Here is a 23,336-nt window from a genome sequence, read left to right as displayed (position 1 = left end):
ACTTGGGAGACTGAGACAGGAAGATCATAGGCTCAACGCCACACCCAGCAACTTAGTGAGAGGCCCTCCACAACTTAGTAAGACCTTGTTTTCAGATAAAAAAATAAAATAGGGCTGGGGTTGTAGTTCAGATATAGAATACCACTGGGTTCAAGCACCAGTACCACGCACACATGTGCACACACAAAGAATGCCTGGTGACTGGCCACTACATATCAGTAATGACAGTCAAAAATATCCCATGTGTCTGGGGAAGAATACAGCAGCAAAACTGACCCTAGTAGACAACTACTAAGGAGCAAATTCTGGGAGGGTGGTCTCACCATCTCACCACAAAGGCTGCATATTTAGGAGACAAGCATAATATATTAAAGGCACACAGAATGGCTTCTAGGTGGTAGTTCCATAAAGTGGTATTTCATACTATTGTTTTGGGCTTTCTACAGGTTTAGCCCAAAGCAGGGTGTTTCAAAGGGCTGGCCTGGCGCCACAGATTCACCCACTGTGGCAAACAAGGGTGGTACTGTGGCCTGGTGAATTGACCAAAACTGGACGGCTTAACTCAGAAACAAACGGAACCCTAATCGCAGGCGTCCTGTTGCTATTGGACAGGCTACTGCCTTGTTCTGCTGCTGATGCACCCACCAGCGGACAACAGGGGAAAAGCTAGTTATGAAAACTTTGTATGTGACCAAAGAAAACAACAGAAAATCATTTGAAAAGTAAAAGTGAAGCCAGGCGTGGTGATGCACGTTTGGAATCCCAGCATTTGTGAGGCCGAGGCAGGAGGATCATGGTTCGCGGACAGCCTCAGCTACTTAGTGAGGCCCTCTGCAACTCAGTGAGACCCCGTTTCAAAATAAAGAATAAAAAAAAAAAGGGCTGGGGGTGTAGCTTGGAGGTCGATTCCCAGATCTTCCAAAAAAAAACAAAAACAAAAACAAAAAACAGAAAAGTAAATGTTAAGCTTACAGGCATGAAAGATGCTAGTTGTATTATAATTTAGAAAACATGATAGTTTTTCTTTATAAAACATCATTCAGGCACATAATGATTCTAACTAAAGGATTCTATATTTTTTCTCTTCCCCGGAAAAACTCATGGACAGAGGAGGCTGAGCCTGTGTACAGAAAGAGGTGTAGGGGAACGCTCTGTAGGTTTTGCTCAGTTTTGCTGCAAATGTAAATTTGATCTAAAAGAATAAAGTCTATGGCACTTCAAGGATAGCTTCACTACTTAGTGAGGCACTCTGCAACTCAGTGAGACCTTGTTTCAAAATAAAGAAAAAAAAAATAGAGCTGAAGATGTAGCTCAAAGGTAGAATACCCCTGGGTTTCATCCCCAGTACTGCAAAAATAAATAATAATAATAATAATAATAATAATAATAATAATAATAAGAAGAAGAAGAAGAAGAAGAAGAAGAAGAAGATAGATAGATAGATAGATAGATAGATAAAAAAGGGTATGGATTTTTTAACCCATTTGTCGCATCTCCCACATGTGGAACACCTATCAAAAGCTTAAAGTAAGCAACAATGATACCACTCATGGTAATTTTGAAATAATTATATTAGTAATACAATGATTATATTTTATTATAGCAATAATAACAATATGATCATTGTATTTTAAATACATTTTATATTTAGAAATAAGTATTATATATAAAATAATTATTACATTTGAAAAGTAGGTGAATGATTAGTTTTTCAATAGAGAAATCTTAATATATTTCACATATTTTTCCATGTAAAAATACACATAAAGGATAGTTAAACACTAGACCATGATTTTTAGCCTGTATCAATTTTGTACCTGTATCAATTTTGCTGAAATATTCAGAGTTGAAAATTTTGGAACTTAATAGGTCTTAAGGAATTTATTTACCAAGGAGCCATTATTGCCTCAAAATGCCCTCTAAAATGGTAAGTGTGTCCCCAGAAACTCTCCACTTAGCATGAAGGAACCGAGGGGCTGGTACCTCTTTGGCGACAGTGTGCCAGTGCAGGTGCGTTTCACACACGTCCATCCGTTCCTGGTGTAAGAACTTGCACTTGTCAGGAACCAGAAGGGCATCGCTCACAAATTCTCCAACTGGAAAAAAGAAAAGGAGTTTCACATCATTTCTGTCAGCACCACACTGATCTCACCACAGAGTAAGAGACCAAGATGAACCGTGGACCTCAGGGATTTTACTCAGTGTTCCGTGCTGGCGCAATCCCAACAAGACTGGAACGGTGAGAATCCCGAGTCCAGCCTCTTAAGCAGCCCAGGTTCCCTGCCACATCAGCCTTAATGGTTAAACATTCTCAGATGTTATGAGCAATATCGTTCCTTAACCCAAATTTCTCCTTCAAAGTTAATCACGTAAGAGCTGCTTAGCCAGACATGACCATTCAATGACAGCAGGGAATAGAACACAAAAACTGACAGTCAAATTTGAGCAGAATTAATATAAACCAGTGCCCGCCTCTTTTTATTGAACTCCCCTCTTTATTTTTTCTTTCTGACACAGGGTCTAGCCATGTTGCCTAGGCTGGCCTTGAACTCCGGGGTTCAAGCAATCCTCCTGCCTCAGCCTCCCAAGTAGATGGCACTGCTCGCTACTAGTTGTTGGGGGAATGCTACCATGCCCAATCTTTCTTTTATTTTTTTAAATTTTATTGGTGCATTGCAGTCATACATCTTAATGGAGTACAAGATGGTAGAGGCAGACATGCACACATCACCCAAGTAGCCCTTTCTTGAACACTTCACTGTTTGTAAACTACTAAGAAATTTAAACATTTTTCTAATGTTAAGCAAAAAAATCTATACATGCGCATGTGTATTATATTTGTACTGATATAATATATAACGCATAATAACAAATGAGTAATTAAATTATAAATTAAATTTTTCAGCTATATTACTCAATTAAATCATTCTGATAAATTGATCCTTTATCTTTTTAAATTTTTAAGGAAAATAGGTACCATGCAAACTGTGTCTCAGTATTGTTGATATTACAGATATAAAGCTATCACAATGAAATCCTGCATCAATTCACGATCTCACGAGGGTGAAAGGTTAGCTGCAAGCGTAAGTTTGTTTGTTTTATTCATGGTAGAATCCCCAGATGTTAGCACACAGTAGGTAGTAAGTATTTGTTGTTATCAAGCTAAATACTCTAAGAGACATGAAGAGAGAGAAGCCAGGCCAGTGTAGTTAGAGAAAAGAATCTGCTTGGATACACTGTGATTGACCTCAAAGTGGAAATAACATTATAAATAAGTCTGAATGGATGACCAGAGTATGTCACATGAGACTAATAGAGTCTCATAATATAAGGACAGTATCTATCTTCTTTACCATTATACCCTCATCCCTGGCACATACTGGATGGAAGAATTGATGGATGGATAGGTTGGTGGGCAAAGGAGCTTTGCAATGAGAAAACCTCCTGTAAGAGGAAAAAAATAAAGAAGAAGGAAAGTATTATCACCTTGATTGGAATACTAGACGAATGGAAAAGAAATCTAGAAGTCAATGAGACTGGGAAATTTTAAAGAAACAATGAAGGCAGGAAGACCACCGAGCAGGCAATGATAATCCTTCAGAGAAGACATGCAAGAGCAGATTTAAACCCGTAAGTGCAACTCAGCAAGGATGGAGATTTTCCACAGATAAGCAAAACTAGAATTCTCTTCTTGCCTAGCGTGTTCCATGATATTTTCTGAAATGTAACAAGAGAACAAAAAGGCCCTAAGAAAACTTTTCATTCCAGCAGCACTCTTGAAGTCTGTTTCCAGCTCAAACATGTAAGATGTTTTATGATATCTAAGTATTTATTTTAATAAATTATATTTAAATTTAAAAAAACCTAAACAAATTGTAGGGGAGAAAAAACCTCGGATCTTGTAATTTCTAAATTCTTTAACGTGTTCGATGACGACCACAGCACTGTAAGTGTGTAATGCAGTAAGTTAGGAGACAAGGTGATCCCTATGCCAGTGGCACCTAATCCAAGAAAAGCCAATGAACACAGGGCTCTGCTGTTGCATGGTTAATGCTGCAAATCAATCACTGCATCCTGCCCCACAGATCCCAGGTGAGAATTCCCTCCAAGAAACCTGTCTAAGGCCACCTTGACCTCGGAGACTGTAACCTAGCTCCAGAGATAAGAGCAGAGATAATCATTAAGAGTATCAGGAAAGAAAAAAAGATAATGAAGTGATGTCACATTTTTCTTTTACCTGGAATAATAGCAAACAAAACAAAAACAAACAAAGCCCCAGAAGAGATGGAAAATGGAAATAAGAAAGGTCCCTTCCAAAACTAACACACCTCATTCGCAGGCGAATTCCTCAGAATTTCTGATATCAGGCAACCAATCCCAGCTGCCAGGTCCAATACCAGATACCCAAGGCAGCTCACGTGCCCAGGACACAGGAAGTCAGATGTGATCAGTGGACTCAAGAAACCCATTGCATTTGTTAGGGCTGGTTAGCTGTATTTGTAAATATCCAAACCACTAAGTGATGATTTTTCAATTTTACATATAATAATTAAAAAGATTAAATGGCAGGCTCGAGGCTATTAGTGATAAAGCAGTTACTGAGAAGAAGAGAAGCAGATATGAAGATACTCTGAATCTTGGCCTAAATGAGTTCTTGGGACATCAATGGCATAAAAAGTGCCAAACAACAAAGCCATGTGCGTGTGCAACTTGTTTCACGAGCCCTTCATCAGTCTTCTGAGGACTAGATTATAATGCAAAGCCCAAATCACTGACAGACAGTATACTTCAACAAAATGCAATGGCCATCAATAGGACATGTACTGCATTAATCACATCATAGCAATTGTTCACTGTATCTGTGAAAAGATACTGAAAATTTTAATTTGCAAAACATATCATTTAATAGTAGAAAGACAGTTTTAACTTTTCAATATTGCACACAGATAAAATAAGCCCCGAAACTGAGATTGCTTTTTTGTTGTTGTTGGTTTTATTTATTTATTTATTTTTTTTTTTGCAGGTCTGGGGAGATTGTTTTTTTGAAAGAATATTGGACCGGACATGGTAGCATATGCCTGTAATCCTAGTTCTTGGGAGACTGAGAAAGATGGATCGGATGTCCAAAGCTAGCCTGAGCAACTAATTAAGGCCCGTGTGGGCCTTATTTCAAAATAAATAGGACTGTGGATGTAAGTTTGGAGGTAGATTGCCCTCTGAGAGCAATCCACTGTACTCACTCAGCACACACACTAAAGGGTTAATACTGGTCATTTAAAAAGTTCTTACAATTTATTGCCAAAAGCTCATGCTAGTTTAACATTAATATAAAATCTATCAATAGATAGCACTGAGGATATTACATGGATGTGTGCGTGTGCATGCTCCAGGTACTAAGGATGGAACACAGGGAATCCTACCTCTGACCTACACTCCTAGTCTTTGTTCTTTTCTTTCCTTTTCATTTTTGGTTTTGAAGCAGGGTCTCAATAGGTTTCTGAGAGTCTTGCTAAGTTGCTGAGGCTGATCTTGAACCTGCAATTCTCCTGGTTCAGCCTCCCAAGTATTGGGATTACAGTCACACACCACCATGCCTTGCTTTGCTTATATAACTTTGAGCATTGATGAAATAAGCTAGAATGTTACCTATTAGGTACTTAAAATAATATTTGAAAATGCATGAAAATTTTTAATAAGAACTAAAGAACATTGGTAAAAATATAATGAAGCTTTTTTAGCTTAGTATGGCTTATTGCTTGCTTTCTTTTTTTTTTTGGCGGGCCTGGGGATGAAACCCAGGGGCATAAGAACTCCGAGCTACACCTCTGCCCTGTTTTTTTTCTTTTCTTTATTTTGAAACAGGGTCTCACTAAGTTGTGGAAGGCTTCACTATGTAGCTGAGGCTATCCACGAACCCGCAATCCTCCTGTCTCCGCCTTCCAAGCGCAGGAATTACAAGCGTATGCCACCAGCCCAGCTTGCTTTCTTTCTAATTATAAAATAATTATTTTTTTAAAGAAATCTGTGTTACAACTGGGGGTATGTGGGAACTCTGCTTTCTGCTCAATTTGGCTGTGAACTTAAAACAGCTCTAAAAATAAATATTATTAGTCTTAAAAATTAATATATACCTGGAGTATATTGCTAGACAGTATATACCTGGAGTTTCCATATAGAATCACATACATTTTAAAATTATTATTATTTTATTTATTTAGGTGGTACTGGGGTTCCTGGAAACCCTTCAACCTCCGGGCTACACTCCCAGACCTATTTTTATACTTTTTTAATTTGGAAACAGGGTCTCTTAAGCCAGCGAGGCTGGCTTTGAACCTGCGTGATCCTCCTGTCTCCGCCTCCCCAGCACGGGGATTATAAGCGTGCGCCACCACGCCCGGCTACATTTTTATTTTTAAAATAAAACTTCTCTTTATTTGGCTTTATCTTTCAGCTGAAAAAAAAATGTGTTTTGTTTTGGTTTTTGGTTTTTTGTATTTTGGTTAGAGTTTTGTTTGTTGTAATGAAGATTAAACCCAGGACCTTGTATATGTTAACCAAGAGATCTACCATTAAGCTATATCCCCGGCCTGAAAAAAACTTAACAGAATTTGGGCAAAGGAAATGAAAAGCCAAAATATATTGAATATCATAATAAGAAATCATGTTCCTGTTTACACTAGACTTTAGAAAATTGGGTGCCATCTAAGCCAAATGGATAAATTCAGCAATATACACTGTGCACAGATTTATAGATAACCATATAATCTGGTTTCTGAAGTACAGAATTCAATTTTTATATTTAAAACACATGCACACACACATGCAATTTCGACGGAAAGGGAGTTAATGAACAAAATTCAGATTTGGTTTCTTGGCTGAAACATCTTGGCAAGGTGAATAATGACGCCAGGTTCAATGGAAATTTCACAGGCCTCCATCCACTGCTCTTTGGTGGTCTTTGAGAGGAATGTCTAGCTCAAATTACCTCGTTTTGCAGATGGGAGGGAAAAAGTCCAGGTCAAGTGGCTTGCCTATGGCGCCAACTGGCAGTAGAAGTGGGCTGAAACCCCAGGTCTCCTGGCTTTCCATCTAAGACTGGAAAGTCAATTTAATCATTTAGACTTGGGTTGAAACGGCTTATTTGGCCAATTTCCTTTGGCTTTTATAAAAGCAGATTCGCTTTTAGACTGTGAAATACTTTAATGTTAAAGCCTACAATGTGATCAATTTCACAATAAAAACTTGACTTAAATTAGCTAGTAAACCATACAAAAGAGCTGAGAATGCATTTGGCTGCATTGGATTGAACATGTTAAACAGTGGCTTAACCGCACTGTGGGATCATTTATCCCACATAAGAAGTGATACTGAAGCTGGCTGCTGCAAATATCCAATGTGTCCATATATATCAGGCAACTCCTATCCTTTTTTATTTTCTTTATATGGCACTGGGGGTTAAATCCAGGCACATTCTGCTTTAAAGGTGAACCCTTCATTTTTTGTTTACTTATAAAATAAGGTCAGCCGGGCGTGGTGGCGCACGCTTGTAATCCCCGCGCTTAGGAGGCAGAGACAGGAGGATCGGAGGATTGCGCGGGTTCGAAGCCAGCCACGCGCGCTGGCTTAGGAGACCCTGTTTCCAAATAAAACTGTAAAAATAGGTCTGGAAGTGTAGTCCAAAGGGAGAAGGGCTTCCAGGAACCCCAGTACCACCAAAAAATAAATTAACAATAATAATAATAATAATAATAATAATAAACGAATAAAAAATAGGGCAGGAGGTGTAGCTCGGAGGTTGAATACCCCTGGGTTCCATCCCCAGACCCGCAAAAAAAATAAATAAATAAGTAAATAAGTAAATAAAATAAAATAAGGTCTCGTTAAGTTGCCTAAACTGGCCTCAAGCCTGCAATCCTCCTGTCTCATCCTAACAACTACCACGAATGCAGGTGCACTTCATCATGCCCAGCTTATTCCTATCTTTCTCTATAGCCATCCTTAGCATGTCAACTTTTACTCTCTCTCATGCTTGGTGGTCACAAAAATGGCCAAAGATACTTCAGATTTCATGTCCAAATGTCAGGAAGAAAGCAGGTGAAACAGCCCATGAGTTGGAAGTTTCCTGTTTGTTTTGCTTCTAAGGAAGCTTTGCTGTGTTTCCTGGGAGATGTACCCACCTGAGCAACTCCCACCAACAATGAACACATATTTACTGTGTCTCTGCCCACTTAGCTGCAAGGGAAGCAGGGAAAGTATGTTTTGATGAGCGATTGTGATCCAAACAGAAGACCTGGAATTCTCTTAGAAAGGAAAGTGTGGGAACACATATAAAACAGGCAAAAAGCAGTGTCTCCAACACTATGGAATTCAAAGATAGAAATGTATTTTTCAGTTTCCTAATTAAGTTGCCCTTTCAAATACGGAATGATTCCAGGAAGAAAACAGAATTAAGAATATAAAGTGCTACTACTAGAAACCCAAGAACCCCTAAAAAATCTACCACACAGGGAAAAGTAAGAAAAGAATGGATGAGAAGAACAAGTAAAATTTCTCAAAACTGAGAATGCTAAATTCTTCAGAGTCAGAGTGGTTTTTACTAGATTGATAAGAAATATTTCTGATGGAGATGTAGCTCAGTGGTAGAGCACTTGCCTATCAGAAAAAAGGCCCTGGGTTTGAGCCCCAGCACCATAAAACAAATAAAGACTCCAGAGCTTTATACAGTTCTTTCAAACATGGAGACATCAGCCTAAAGAAAGATATTTCTATGAATTTTGGAGGACTAGAGTAGGAGGGAATCATGAGATTACTGGGTCAAAAGGTCTGAGATTTTGAGTTTTGTCCCAAATCATGGTTTCTCTTCTTTGACCCTCAAGTGTGAAAGATGATTCTGGAAAGAGGCAGTATTTTCTGACAACAGAATGACAACAAATTGTGTATAGGATCAGCTCTAGCTTGAGAAAGTGACATGTCAATAGCTTCTTCAGAAACTCTGTATAAAGTGCCTGAGTACTTACTTCAGGAAGAGTCTCTTTCATTGTCTAATAATGAAGCGCGAAGACAGCCACAATCGTGTCACTTTAGTTTGATAAGAAAAAGTCAAGAAATGGAAAAAACACATGACCCAGTCATACCATTCCTCAGTGTTTTCCAAAAGAATTAACGTTAGAACACTACAGTGTCACATGCATACCCACATGTACAGCAGCACAATTCACAGCAGCCAAACTATGGAACCAGTCTAGGTATCCACCAACAGGCAAATGAATAAAGAAAATGCACTATTACAATGAAATTTCACTCAGCCATGAAGAACAAAATTATGGGATTTGCAGGAAAATGGATGAACTAGAGGCTGTGCTCAGTGAGATCAGTCAGTCTCAGAAACTCAAGGGCCAGATGTTTTCTCTCATATATGGAAGTTACAGAACAAAATCGGGGGGAAAAGATACATGAGAGAGACCAGTAGAATAGCGGGAGGAGGTTCAGGGAGGGAAGCCGAGGGGTAAATGAGGCTTGAGGAAAGGAACAGTTAAAACATGGTTATATGTCCACATATGTAGGTATCAGTACCAATCTCGTTAACATGTATGGGGAGGGAAGAAGCAGTAGGAGGGTATGATATGGAAAGAAATACACTAAGTGATGTGAGAATGTATGTTTCTATCACTCTGAATCTCACTCTGTTGTATAATTACAATGCACTAATATAAACTACTAAAAATAAGAAACAACAACAATAAAAGGTAAGATTATAGAGTTGGAAGAATTAGATGAGTGAAACTTCATGAAGCATCCAACCCCATGCCCAGAACAAAGATGCTCAATAATTGTTATTATTACCCTTTTCTCTAGTATCCATTCTCCAACCTTTCTCACATTAATAATCATAATAGTAAGAACAGCAACAGCTACTCATCGCCCTTTACTGATCACCTATTATATACCTACCGAAGGCAGTAGGATTTCATTTTCAATACATTCTCACTGCTCAGCTGCAGCCCCATGGATGAGGTGGCACTGTTTTACATTTGAATGCCATGTATGATGATGGTATGAATAACAAAAACAGTCCACACCATGGGGTGAAGTCCTTGGGAGACCACAGATTTGTAGTGATCAGTGCTTTCAGTTTCTGCACAGGGCACTAGTCCTAGATATAAGTGGGGCTGTACTGAATCCCCTCTGGCAGCTAAGTCCAACCATTCACTCACTCTTCCTGAGAACATCCTGTTGTTCTTTTATTGCTGAGAGCACAGGAGAGGGCAAAAAAGATGGAATAAACTAAGATTCCATAGAAAATGATAAGGAAAAAAAATATATGTTATGCTAAGAAAGGCAGTCTCAGAAAGTGAATAGTATCTGTTTCTTTTCATATGTGAAAACCAGAGAGAAACTGGGAGCAAAGGACTCTTCAGATAGAGGAGCAGAGACTCCAGTGGAGCAATGAAGGGGGTGTGGGGAGGGAGGAGGGGAGACAGAGACAGAGAAAAGATAATAGTTGAAATAATGATATGTACATAGATGAAATTACCAATGCCAATCTCAATGACATGTGCGAGGAAGGGGAGGGAGGGAGCTGGCATCCAGAGGGAAATGTACCTACCAAGCGCCGTGTGCATATATATTCCTACCATTTTGTACCGCAGTATGATATATAATCACAGTGCACCAGTAAAAAATATTTTGAAAACCAGTATTTGTTAGATGGTAATAAAGATTGTAAGGACAAAACAGAAAAAGGGGAATGAGGATAAAAGAGAAGCCTCACTGAAAGTAGCTCATTTCAGAAGACTAGCAGGAGTGAGTGAGGGAATAAAGTACCCCAAATAAGAAGGAAGAATGTTCCTGCAACAAGCACAAACACCCCAAGGCAGAAGCAGGCCTGGTGCTCACAGAAGAGCAAGGAGAAGAGAGGGCTCTGAGGGGGTCCAGAAGGCCCATGGGTGAGTGGCCTTTGGACATTATTAATACTCTGTCCTGTACTCCGAGTCATAGGGGAGGACACTGATGACACTGATGTGGTTTCCGAAGCCAATTGTTTTTTGCCCTGATAGGTAAGATTGGAAGACCAGGTTGGGGATACTGCAATAATCCAGGTAAGAGGTGGCAATGTCATGGATCAAAGTGAAGCAACAGAGATGGTGAAGTAGTAAAGACTGGATGTCATTCGAAGGTCAAACTGAAAGGATCAAATAGAGAGGAGAGAAGGATCTAGCCTGTTCATAGCCTAGTAGCTGGAAGATGCTTTGTGCTGCAGCTGATGAAAACATTGGACAAGACCTTCCTAATTTTTCCTCATGGATGTGCATACATAAACCTACAATATACTTATACACACAAGAAAATGGTGAATGTAGACAAAAAATGTTTACTCAGGCAACTTTGTTCACTTTGGACTCTTCACAAACATGTTATCTTGAGTGTGCTCACTGTGTACTGATATTCTGTAACTCTCCCAAGCAAACAAACAGGCTGGGAATTTTTTTTCCTGGGAGGCATTTGTACCTACAAGATGGGAAGAATGCTTGTAGAAGTGGCCAAAATACTTCCCAACCGATTTCCCACATGATAAAACTGTTAGTTTTCGCTGCAGAGTGTGGGCAGTTCCTGGGTTCTTTCTCTAAGAGAACATACCAGTGAATTACACATCTCTGTGAAAGTGACTTGCTGTCACCAACACTGCACTGCAACTATTACCAGATAATAGTGAGAACTGACAGATGGGTTTCTTCAGATGGGAACTATTTGCCAGATGGCGGAAACGAAGTGGATCAAGATACTCCAAAAGCAAAAAAGTGAAAAGCAAATGTTTCACTTAAACCCTCTCTTCTATTCAGTTGCATAGAGTTCCACCACACATGCATTATCGCATAAATAAACTCACATACCTACATACATACCTACCTATGTACAGACATACATGCACACAATTCCTACATAAATGGCAGATGAATGTGAGAGAGAAGTAGTGTTTGACCCAGGCTGAGAACAGCACTGCTCTTACAATAATAAAAATAGTACAAAGGCTATTTATCTTAAAAAGACAAAAACAAAAAGTTGTTAGCAATTTTAGTACTTTTGCAGTACTTCGTGTAGCTAGGGGCTATCAATTCTGACCTGGCATTCTCAGTGTGTATTCTGACACTGAACAATAAAGTAAGTGGGTGGTAGAAGCCAGATTTCTCAGTGCTGGAATGAGAACTGACAAAGGAGGGAAGTACAGTATCCGTGTAGCAATATATATCAGAGCTGGAGAGATGAACCCACATTTAGACTCCTAGAAATATTTCTAGTCACAGAGCTGTATTATATACAAGGGTCATTACAGACGGATATTGCCCTGCTCTATCATCTGAGGGATCTTAATTTAAAAAGCAAAGTCACTCTAGTAGCAATGACCATTACCTAAAATCCAGATCTTGATTTTTTTAAATACTAGTATTACAATGTATTCTCCAATAAAAAGAACCAGGACCAAACTTTGGAAAAAACGGCCAATCCTAAAATGGGACAGAAAATATTCAAGATGAACCTAGAGCATCCTGTAGAAATTATAAGAGAAAAAAAGAGGTTATGTCAAATGAGCAGCTCAAAAGCTCCCAAAAGCTTAAGGCAGAATGACTTGAGGTGATAGGTATATCAGAACATAAGTATCCATAAATTCAACCGACTGAATAAATAAATGGCAGAAAAGAATTTCAAACAATTTACTTAAGATACTCTGTCCTCAAGAAGGTGAAGCATGAATCTCCACTGTTGAAGTGTATGCTGAGTAGTGGTTCTTCCTTTCAAAGAGCAACAGGAACTCAAGGAAAAGCAAAAGTGACTCTACAGGAGGAGCCTAACCAGCCCCACCCCAGCCAGGTGATCAAGTTCGACACCAACAGTGAAATTCCACATGGACTGCATGCAGCCTTAATCTGATATGATAAAATTGACACTTGATATTATGGTTTTCCTTCTAAAAATCATAACCTTGATAAAACCATTAGGAAAATCTACTAATAGGGTATCCTACAAAACCCCCGGCCCCTCAAAACTGTCAAGTCATTAGAAACAAGGGAAGTATTGGCTTCCTCCCAGGGGAGGCTCAGGAAATCTCACAACTCAATGCAATGTGTTTGCCTGGATAGAATCCTAGAACAGAAAAAGGACATTAGATAAATACTAAGGAAATCTGAATGAGGTATGAAATTAATGTATTAAAATTCTTTCACTGTAACAAAAATAGTTAATTAATATGTTAGCAACAGGGAAAACTAGGTGTCAGGTCTAGGAGAATTCTCTGGACTATCAATTTTTCTGTAAATCTAAAACTGTTCAAGAAAATAAGGTCTATTAAAAATTTAAATCCTGCATGAATTTTTTTTTCATAAAATAAACACATACACATTTGCTTTTACATCAACATTTTAAAAGAAATGTCCATGAAATAACCATAGATGAAAAGAGGTCGGGTTAAAAATATCTTACTAACCTGGGTTTCTCATCTATGGTATCTATAACAACAAGAAAAGTTAGAGATTTTTCTTCTTTTTAGCAAAAATGATTTGTGTAAGTAGCATGTGGTATTCAAATTCTTTTAAAAACTTTAAGAATTCAAAAATAATGATACATGTCAACATTAAAGAAAAATTTCAGCTCTGGAGAGAAGATAAACTAAGGTGTCCTTGAATTCATTTCCCTTCATGAATGAGGACTCTTAGGCCTGGTGAGGTTTCTGCACAGCTAACAGAGGAGGCTCAACTCTGGACTCTCTCAAGTACTCAGTGCAGTATTAAAATACTCCATTAATTCTGCAAGATGGTTTCCTTATCAATCAGCCTGAAGTGAGCTAAGTTACATGGGTCTTTTCTGTTACCTCTTTGGGGCTGCATTATTATTCATAGTCTTGATTTTCAACAACAGACCTTCCTCTTGTGACTTGTGCTTGTAATCATTCCAACGTCTAAATGATTCCAAAATTAGAAGATAAAGCATAAATCTCCATTCTGTAAAATTTCTCTGGATGATAAGTTCTCAAGCTCTCCTGTGCTTTTCAATCACCTGGGATTAGAGAGTAGAGCAGCACCATTCTCCTTTCAGCCCCACTATCCCAATGTGCTTTCTCTGTGCTCTGGGACAGGTTTGAACCCAGAACCGCCCAGGGTGGTTCTCATTCAGGTAGCTCACAGACCACACTTTGAGAAATAGCTTTTCAAGTTTTTGTCATATGTTAAGAGTCTCTCCCCGGGGATCGTGTTAAAATTCAATTTCTGATTGGAAAAGTATAGGGTGGGAATGATTCTCCTTTTCTAACAAGTTTCTGATTGGTGCCATTTGGCTGTTCCTTCAGGTGACAAGACTCTACTTAAGGTAATCTATTCCAATTCATCTCATGTAATCTGTTCCAATTCATATCATTAAGCCTTAAAAAAAACTTACAAGCTACTGATTCATAAAAATCTTAGAATGGTTTGTCCTTTTCTTTTTAATTCTGGTAAGATACACATGACATAAAATTAACCATATGTGTGTGTGGGGGCACTGGGGATTGAACCAAGAGGCATTCTACCTCTGAGCTATAACTATAATTGTATTTTATTTATTTTGAAACAGGATCTCACTAAATTGCAGAGGGCCTTATTAAGTTGCTAAGGCTGGCGTTGAACTTGAAATCCTCCTGTCTCTGCCTCCTAAGTACTAAACTACAAGGTCTGCACCACCCAGCTAAAATTTACCATCTTAACCTCTTGTTTTTAAGTATATGGTTCCAAAGTGTTAAATAGATTCACGTTGCTATGCAACCATACTCTTTCCATCTTGCAAAACTAAAATTTTATGCTCATTAAATAATATTCCTTCCTTCCCAGCCCTTGGTTACCACCATTTCATTTTCTGTCTTTTTTGACTAATCATATAAATGGAATCATATACTATTTGTTCTTTGGGGTAAGAAAATCAAATCTTTCATGCCTTCCCCAAGCTGTGTTTTGTCTCATAGATTTGTTGCTTTTGTACCATCTTAAGGACTGAGCGCCTTATCACACACCCCAAAAGCTGCTTCTGTTTTGTCTTTTGTAAAATTACAGAATCACAAACTTATTATTTAAGTTCTAGATTTAATATCATAGAAAGTGTTCTAGATTTAATGACGACACAACGAGAGGAATACCTTGTGATTTCCAGATACAGACTTGGGGGGTTTCTCTTATACAAAATGCTGGGGACTCAAAATGTTTCAGATTTCCAATTTTTTTCAGAATCTGGAATGTTGGCATACACATAATGAGATTATTTTGTGGATAGGATGAAATGGAAATTTATTTATATTTCATATATACCTTATACACATGGCCTGAGTTACAATATCTTTAACTATTTTGTGCATAAAGCACAGTTCCATGGGATGGAATTCTCACTTGTGCTGTTATGCTGGCACTGGAAAAGTTTCAGATTTTGGAGCATTTTAGGTATCAGATTTTCACAGACTCAAACTGTATTAAAAGGTCATGCCATAAAAGCTCCATGGCCAGAGATGTTCAAAAGTTGGAAGAACAAGAATAAAAGCTAAATCTTGGCATAACTTGGTTTAGTTTCAAGCAGTTATCTCTGTCACCGTTGGGTGTGACTAAAGATCACTCTGTGCTGTGCCAGTTCAGTGTAGTATACAAAAGAACTGAGGATAATTCAGCAGAGAGAGCTGACAGCAGCTTTGTCCAACAGAAATACAATGGAGGCCACAGATGTGAGTTTAGCCACATTAAAAAAAAAACACAAAGGAAAAAAGATTAATTTTAGTAATATGCTTTATTTAACCCATTGCATCCTCAATTTTGCCATTTCGATGTGCAATCAATGTAAAAAACTAAGCTATTCTACATTTGTTCCCTTCAACCCATCTATTCTATATGTGATGTGTGTGTTTCACGCTTTTGACACAGTCTAGTCATGTTTCAAGTGTTCAATAGTCACGTGTAGCTAGTGGCTGGCAATGGCATTAGACTTAGCATCAGATTTTAGAAAGCAAGGATTTCTTTCAAGGAGTGAGTTGAATGCAGACAGGCTGAGGTTATGGGTGAAAGTCTGAATCCAAACATAACAAGTATAGGCAGAGACACCATGAATCCTAAGTTTGAATTTGCTGTGAGTGAACACATGGTGCCATGTCTATGCTATCGTCATGCCACACGCTTTAGCCATGGAGAGCCATGCCACGAGGATTCTGTGTGTTGCTACCATTGACTCTGTTGACTTGCAAACTGACCTTCTTCCCCCATTTCATTTTTGTAGCTCTCCTGTTATAATTTGTATTTATGGCAACGTGACTAATTCAGATGTGGAGACTGAAATCAGGTTTCAATGTAACTTTTAGATTAGTTCAGTCATTTTCCTGAGACTTGAGATTTAAAAAGCAGGCCCTGTATGGCAGCTCCGTAAATTATGTTTTGATTCTTGAAGAGAGAAGCATCCTTTCTGGCTGCTTTCTACTAACACTTTCTATCTTATTAAAAAACATCCAAAGCCACAGAGATATTTAAAGATGCAATTAATTAAGGTAATATATGGGGCTTTTAAAGAAAAAACCACATAATTGCTTACAAAATACCAACCGGGCTGATGTATGGTTGGAGCAAGAGAACCACCGGTTATTACCAAGACCTTAAATTATATGGAGAAATAAAAATACACAACATGTTTTTTCCATACACCATATTCAGAAACCCGCGTGTGAGGTAAGCTATAATCTAGACAGGAAGAGGCACTTTCACAGATGAACTCTTCAGAGCTGAGGACAGCCCTCTCCAGCCCCTGACTGGTTCTCTCTATCCCTTTACCATTTGCCTCAGCCCCATTTGCCATCAGAGACTTTTCTTTCAAGGGCAACAGTGACAAACACACTGGTGTCAGCCCTCAAGCTCCCAGCCTCTCTCCCACATGACTATCTTCCTTCAATTCGGGCTTCTTCCCCAGCTTCCACACACCCAGATGGGCCGGCTGTCCTTCACTTGCTACTGTCGGCTCATCTTTCCTTCTCTTACTCCCCCACCCTTAAATAATTCTGATTACAAAGTAAGACGGTGTCCTTTAGTCTCTGCTCTTCTTACTTTATCACTCAGATATACCATGCTTTTGTAGTCTTCCAATTCTGACCTTTCACTTGACATTTCTAGTCCCTCGCTAGACAGTTCCACTTAGAGGTTATTGCTTGTAGCATATATATCAGAATCAAGTGCCTGACTAACTTATCCAATCCTGGGATGGTACCCAAAGAACAATAAACCATTTGTTTCTAACTGGAGCAATATGGAGAGAAATAAAAGAATGAAAAAAAGACGTCACTGCATTGAACAAAAGAGCCAGCCAGGAAGAATTCAGAATACAGTACTTGAAATCACCACAGCCTTGTACCAGCTATTAGGACACTTGCTTTAAGTTTCCAAAGCTCAGCGAAAGAAAAGAAAAAAGAAGTACCAGAATTCTGTGATTGTACCAGAAACTCTATTCTAGGGATGAAGAACACAATATCTAACAGAAGAAGGAATAAAATGTTGTCATGATCATTGAACGCTTCAATAAAAATATCTTTTAGAAATGACCCACATCCCTCTGAGTCATTTTTTTAAATCACCCCATCTTTTCAGTGGAGATAGATCCCCAGATAAATTAGAATCGCTCTTTCTGTTACCATGCCACTGTGGACTTCGAAATCGACACTCAGATTTGTAAACAAGGCTTAGTTTCATTATTGTAAATCAATTTGCAGGGGCTTTATCACTCCTTGGAGAGCTGAAATAATTGAATTTCTGGACTTCTACAGGAGAAGGTTCGGGCAGGAAATAACTACATTAAGGCTTTAAGAGGTAGATTCACCAACTATTCTCTACCAGAACATTCCCCTTTGAGAATTATGATCCACTTCTTTAATCCAGTGGCTTACGATGGTGACTGAACTATCCATCTACACCTGCTAATACAAATAAATGCTAACAAATATGACTGATAATGGAACATCAAGCCAACTGCTAAGTCTTTATAATTAATACACAGCGAGGTTTATGAATAAAGGGAATACAGATTCTGCATATAAAGAACTAGAAAACAAAACAAAAACAAAAAAACTAGAAATCTAGGTTAAAGGATATGTATAATTTGAGACTTTTGATCAGAGCCTTCCCTAATAACATAAGTATAAAAAACTATCTCTAAAGCAACAAAAATCCCATGTCTTATGGCAGAATGAGAACAAGGCTCTTCTTCAACCTAGTAATTTTCTTTTATCACTGCAACTTCAATCATAGATGCAAATGGAAATTTCTGCTCCCTTCGCTACTTTTCTGCTTGACTGAATTTGATAATGAAAATGTCTGTTCTCTTCAGACAGAGCACAAGTGTCATTCAAATTTTACACACCAGGCAAGGACTGAAAGCATTTGTTTCAGGCAAAATCGTTTAAATATGCCTCATTACAAGCGGCAGCACATTTACGGATGCAGCAGTTGAAAATTCTCTTAAGTAACAGAGCAAGGCATCAAAGAAAGGTGCATTCAGGCTGCAAACATCTTCCAGCTACCTCGTCCCATCTGCACAGAGTCAGCCCCGCCTTCCTTTCCAGGCCCTGCTTAACCAGAAAGCAATGGAACTGTGCCAAAGCCCATTTCATTACCCCAGACTTCCAGGTCAACAATCCAAAGTCACATGAAAAGGCCTGTCGGTATACCTCTCCAGGGAGCAAATATTTTGAAGAACAAGCATTCCAAGCAAGCACAAGCTCAGCCTTTAAATCAAACCAAGCTTTAAATAGTTTTTCAAAGTAAGGCTCTATCACACATAGAAGGCGCATGAGGAGCCCCCGGAGAAGGCAAATCTCTCCTTTTATATTTAACATTTAGAAATAAGAAAACTGTGATTAGGGCTCATAATTACAGGGGCTTTCCCTCCTTCCAAATAATACAGTCCCTGTCTTTTACTTAAAATTATAAAGACGACTAAAATGTACATTAAAGAAAAGTTACGGTTAGGATCGGAGTTGTTTTAATTTCAGAAATGTCATGGTTTTGGGGGAAATGCTGAAGGAAGACTGATTTGTGTAAGAAGAGCTGGATAGCAGACTCTTCTAAGAAATGGTTGAGTTGCCATTTTGGGGTTGGGGGCAAACTTTCTAACAGAAATGTTGACCATAGGATCTTCGTTATATAAACTTAAAGCGAGATGCGTAATAGAGGCTGCGTGCAGTCAAGATGACTCACAAGGAATGGAACTAAAGGTCAGCTCCCTCTCTGGGCTTTTACCTCTCCCCCTGTACCATTACACGATTCTTTATATGTTCATCTCATTTTGTATTTATGTTTAAACTGCTTGGCTATCTCAAAGCCTTAGCTTTTAAGTTTCAGTAACAAGGGATATGGTTCTTCATATAATCCCCTGGAAAAATGTGTACCTTTAATGTTACACACAGCAAGCCATCTCTTTGGGAAAACAGAGCTAATCTATTGAAAAGCCAACTGTTGTACTAAGTACAAAAGACATTTTTGAAAAAAAGCCTCATATGTAAATGAACACTTGTCAACTGTAACAATAAATAATAAGTAATATGTGTGTTTTCCTAAGATTACTAGCACTTATCATTCTTTGCTCATTTAGGCAGTTATTTAATTGGCTTTCCCACATTAGGCGGTTCTCTGTGTTTTGCTTTCAAATGAATTCATTCTCTTCTCCTGTTATACACGTTAAAGTGTAAGGTCTCTTCACAGTGTACGATGAGAATCCCAAGACTGAGACCACATCTGTTTAAACAGAAAAAAACAAAAAGCCATGCATGTGGTGCATACCTATCATCCCAGTACTTGGGAGGCTAAGACAGGAGGATTGATGGGAAAATTCCAGCAACAGAGCAAGACATTCAGCAACCCAATGAGACCTGGTTTTCAAAAACAAAAACAAAACAAGCTCGTGGTGTAGAGTTTGGAGACAAAGCGTCCCTGCGTTGACTCTCCATTATGAGAAAGAGAGGTAAACTAAAGGATCAGAAATGCTTTCTAACATCATATTGAAGAGATTATTTTTAGTCATATGCCATCATTTAAAAAAGTGTAAAAATCAGTACATGAATATTTCCTAGGGACTTAATCTTGACTAATTTTATTCTTAAATACCAATTGTCATTAACTGGCAGAGAAAAAAAAGCAAAGGAACAGCAATAACTGCTGATTCTGGTGATAGCCCAGTATGAGGTCTATTTCTGCATCGAGAGCACGGTTTCTTTATTAAGTTCATTCAAATCTAATTAATTCTTATGCATAAAATTGAGGGTACAGGAGGCTTTAATAAAAGGCTGAGAACAAGTCTATGGTTTGTTTAAGACAGATTTGTAGCCCAAATGATATTCAACAACAACAACAACAAAAACAACAACAACAACAGAAAAGTGGCATATCTGTGTCTACATGATCTGTTTAATCTAAGCTCAAATTTACCATTTTTAAGTGCTGTTTTATTTTGCATTTCCTAGCAGGGCCTCATTCATGCTACTGAAGCACATTACTTCTGCATCACAGCCTAACACTGATTGACAAGCAAGCAGCATACGTTTCAGATGAAATGTCTAAGTAAGCTAAGAGCCAAGACTCTAGAGGTGACCCTGAGTCTGATTCTTGTCGAAGCTTCCACAGGGAGAGGCCTGGCCTTGAACATAAAAGCGCAGGAAACATCAACCCAGGTCGTAGGGAAGCCACTGCACCGATGCAATCTCCTAGCAAGCATGTATTCTGTAAGGAAAAAAGCAACCCGGGAAGGGTCCTATGAAACACCAGTGTTTAGAATATCTCAAGCAGTCAAAAAGAAAATAATAAGCCTGAGAAGGAGAATGAGGGCAGCAGAATGAAAAACAGAAGCAGCATCAGGCAATGAGAGGGAGAAAGGTAACCATCAACAGAGCTGGCTGTCGACCCACTGGAGTGAGCCCAGGTGTTTATCAAGAATAGGGAAAATATGAGAAGGCAAAACATTATTGATATGCGAAATTAAATAAAGGGGCCAGCAGTCCAAATTTGTCTTTATGAAGTAAAAAATCAGGTACGATGAGGCTAAAGTACTAAAGAAAATGCGTATGTGCATGGTACCCATGAATTTAGATTTAGCCAAGAATTTTGACTAAAAAGAGGGGAACAAAGATGGAGAAAGAAAACTAAGTTCCAATTATTTCACTGGAAAAAAATAACTCTTTTCGCATACTAAGAATATTACTGAGCCTACTAAATATCAGGGTCTGAGAATATCATCAGACCCTGAATAAGTTCTGTATTCAATCAAGCCAAGAGTTATAGGACTTATTCATAGGAATCCAACAACCTCAAAATAGGCTGAACAATCTTCCCAGCTGATAAATATTCTACCTAATAAGTACAGAGATCTTCAGTGACATCAAAACCTTCAAAAAATAAATTTTAAAAAGTCTGTACCAAATTCTATCAAAGCAGTTAACACTGAAGACAGCGATCTGAGAGAAGTCAAGGGACTTCTTGAAATCAGAGGACCTGATTGCTACATCTAGATAATGCCCCCAAATTTTAATGGCCTGAAGAGATTTAAACCTTTAGCAGAAAAGTACTTAACTATAATCAAGTGCCTATAAAACTCCATATGCATGTAAGCACTTAAGTCTGATTAGCAAACACAGGGTAATAGGCTTTGCCCAACTATAGACTGTTGCCTCCACAAGCTAACTCCTCAGTGACCCAAAGCAACAGGGCCAACTGATCATGGACTGAAGTCGCCAAAAACATGAGCCCAAATAAACCTTCTTGCTTTGTTAGTTGATTATCTGAGGTATTTTGTCATAGCAACAGAAGGCTGACTAACAGAAGGCCAAATGGCTTATAACTGGGCAATGATGTAAATTTTTGTTTTTTGTTATGTTACAATTTTTTTTTTTTGAGGTACAGGGGATGAAACCTGGGGGCATTCTACCTCCCAGCTACATCTCCAGTCTTATTTTTTTTTCTTTATTTTGAAACAGGGTCTCACTGAGTTGTGAAGGGCCTCACTAAGTAGCTGAGGCTGTCCAAGAACCGTGACCCTCCTGTCTCAGCTTCCCAAATGCTGGGATTACAAGCGTGTGCCACCATGCCTGGCTTCAGTTTGATCTTTTTTTCCTTTTGGTCTTTCTTTTTCTAAAGCTGATATTTGCTCCTTTTAAAATTCCTACTATATGCCGGGCGTGGTGGCACACGCTTGTAATCCCCGCGCTTGGGAGGCAGAGACAGGAGGATCGCGCAGGTTCGAAGCCAGCCACGTGCACTGGCTTAGGAGACCCTGTTTCCAAATAAAAATGTAAAAATAGGTCTGGGAGTGTAGGCCGGAGGTAGAAGGGCTTCCAGGAACCCCAGTACCACCAAAAGAAAAAAAAAAAAAAATTCCTACTATTTTTTATGCCCTAAACAGTACTCTGTCCTTTCTAGACTCTGAGATCTCTCAAACCATCCTAAGCCCAAGCTGATCTTCCTGTGCATTCGAGCCATTTTTTCCCCTGGAGACTTCCACTTGTGGACACTCTCCATTCTTCTCCTGGTTCATATTGCTTCAGACCTGCTGCCTGGGGAATTCCCTTCACCAGACGGTTCTGAGTCAAAGCCTAAGACTCACTGCCAGGACAAAGAGAGAGAACCAGTGCACGCAGTGCATGTCTCCCGGGACACACGGCTAGAAAGAGACCCAATGCTTTCCCTAATATGCGAAAGCTAAGGAGAAATGGATCATAGGAGGAACTCTAGATGAAAAAGGAAATCCTAGACAGGAGCAAATAAGACAACCTAACGGAGGGATGAGAGGGGGAAAGATGGAAACTCTGTAAAGCACACGATGTACTTAAACATATCGAAGTCAACCACTAAGCCAAGCATGGGAAGGAGGGATGGGGAGGGAAGGGGCTGGGGATTGGGTAGGGGCTAACTGGATGATGTGTGCATGTATGTCTACACAAGTTTTTTACCCCATTATGATGTATGAATACAATGTACCAATAAAAAATTTAAAACAGACAGACAAACAAAAAAGAGATGAAATGTCTCAAAGGATATGAGAAGGAGAAAGTTGAGTGAAGCTACTCAGTAACTAAGGTGACAAAAAAGAGAGAATTAAACTTATGCCTAGACTGTACAGAAAAACATATATTGAGAGTTTTTTGTGTCAGTTACTAAAATCTGAACATTTTTGTCAAACACCCTTTAACACTGTTTGAAATTTCTCATAACTTGGGCTTTTTATTTACCATTATCTTCACATTATGCTTTATATTTGCAATTTTTTTTGAGGGTCTGGGGATGGAACTTAGGGGCATTCGACCTCCGAGCTAC

The 23,336-nt window shown here is 38.8% G+C and overlaps 1 protein-coding gene across 9 annotated transcripts in view; it reads right to left on the bottom strand.

Annotated features, from left to right (window-relative positions):
• Positions 1 to 23,336, bottom strand: part of APP (amyloid beta precursor protein) — a gene marked incomplete at its 5' end in the record, with an annotated part of 275,766 nt that overhangs the window by 158,856 nt on the left and 93,574 nt on the right. For all 9 annotated transcript variants that reach the window (XM_080696688.1, XM_080696689.1, XM_080696690.1 and 6 more), the window contains one exon: positions 1,984 to 2,096. In XM_080696688.1, the coding sequence (XP_080552814.1) occupies positions 1,984 to 2,096 (113 nt within the window). The remainder of the gene's footprint in view (positions 1 to 1,983; positions 2,097 to 23,336) is intronic.

The sequence above is a fragment of the Muscardinus avellanarius genome, assembly GCF_963383645.1.
Source record: "Muscardinus avellanarius genome assembly, chromosome: 5".
In the NCBI taxonomy this organism is placed as follows: Eukaryota; Metazoa; Chordata; class Mammalia; order Rodentia; family Gliridae; genus Muscardinus; species Muscardinus avellanarius.
This window is presented reverse-complemented; position numbering and strand designations above follow the sequence as displayed.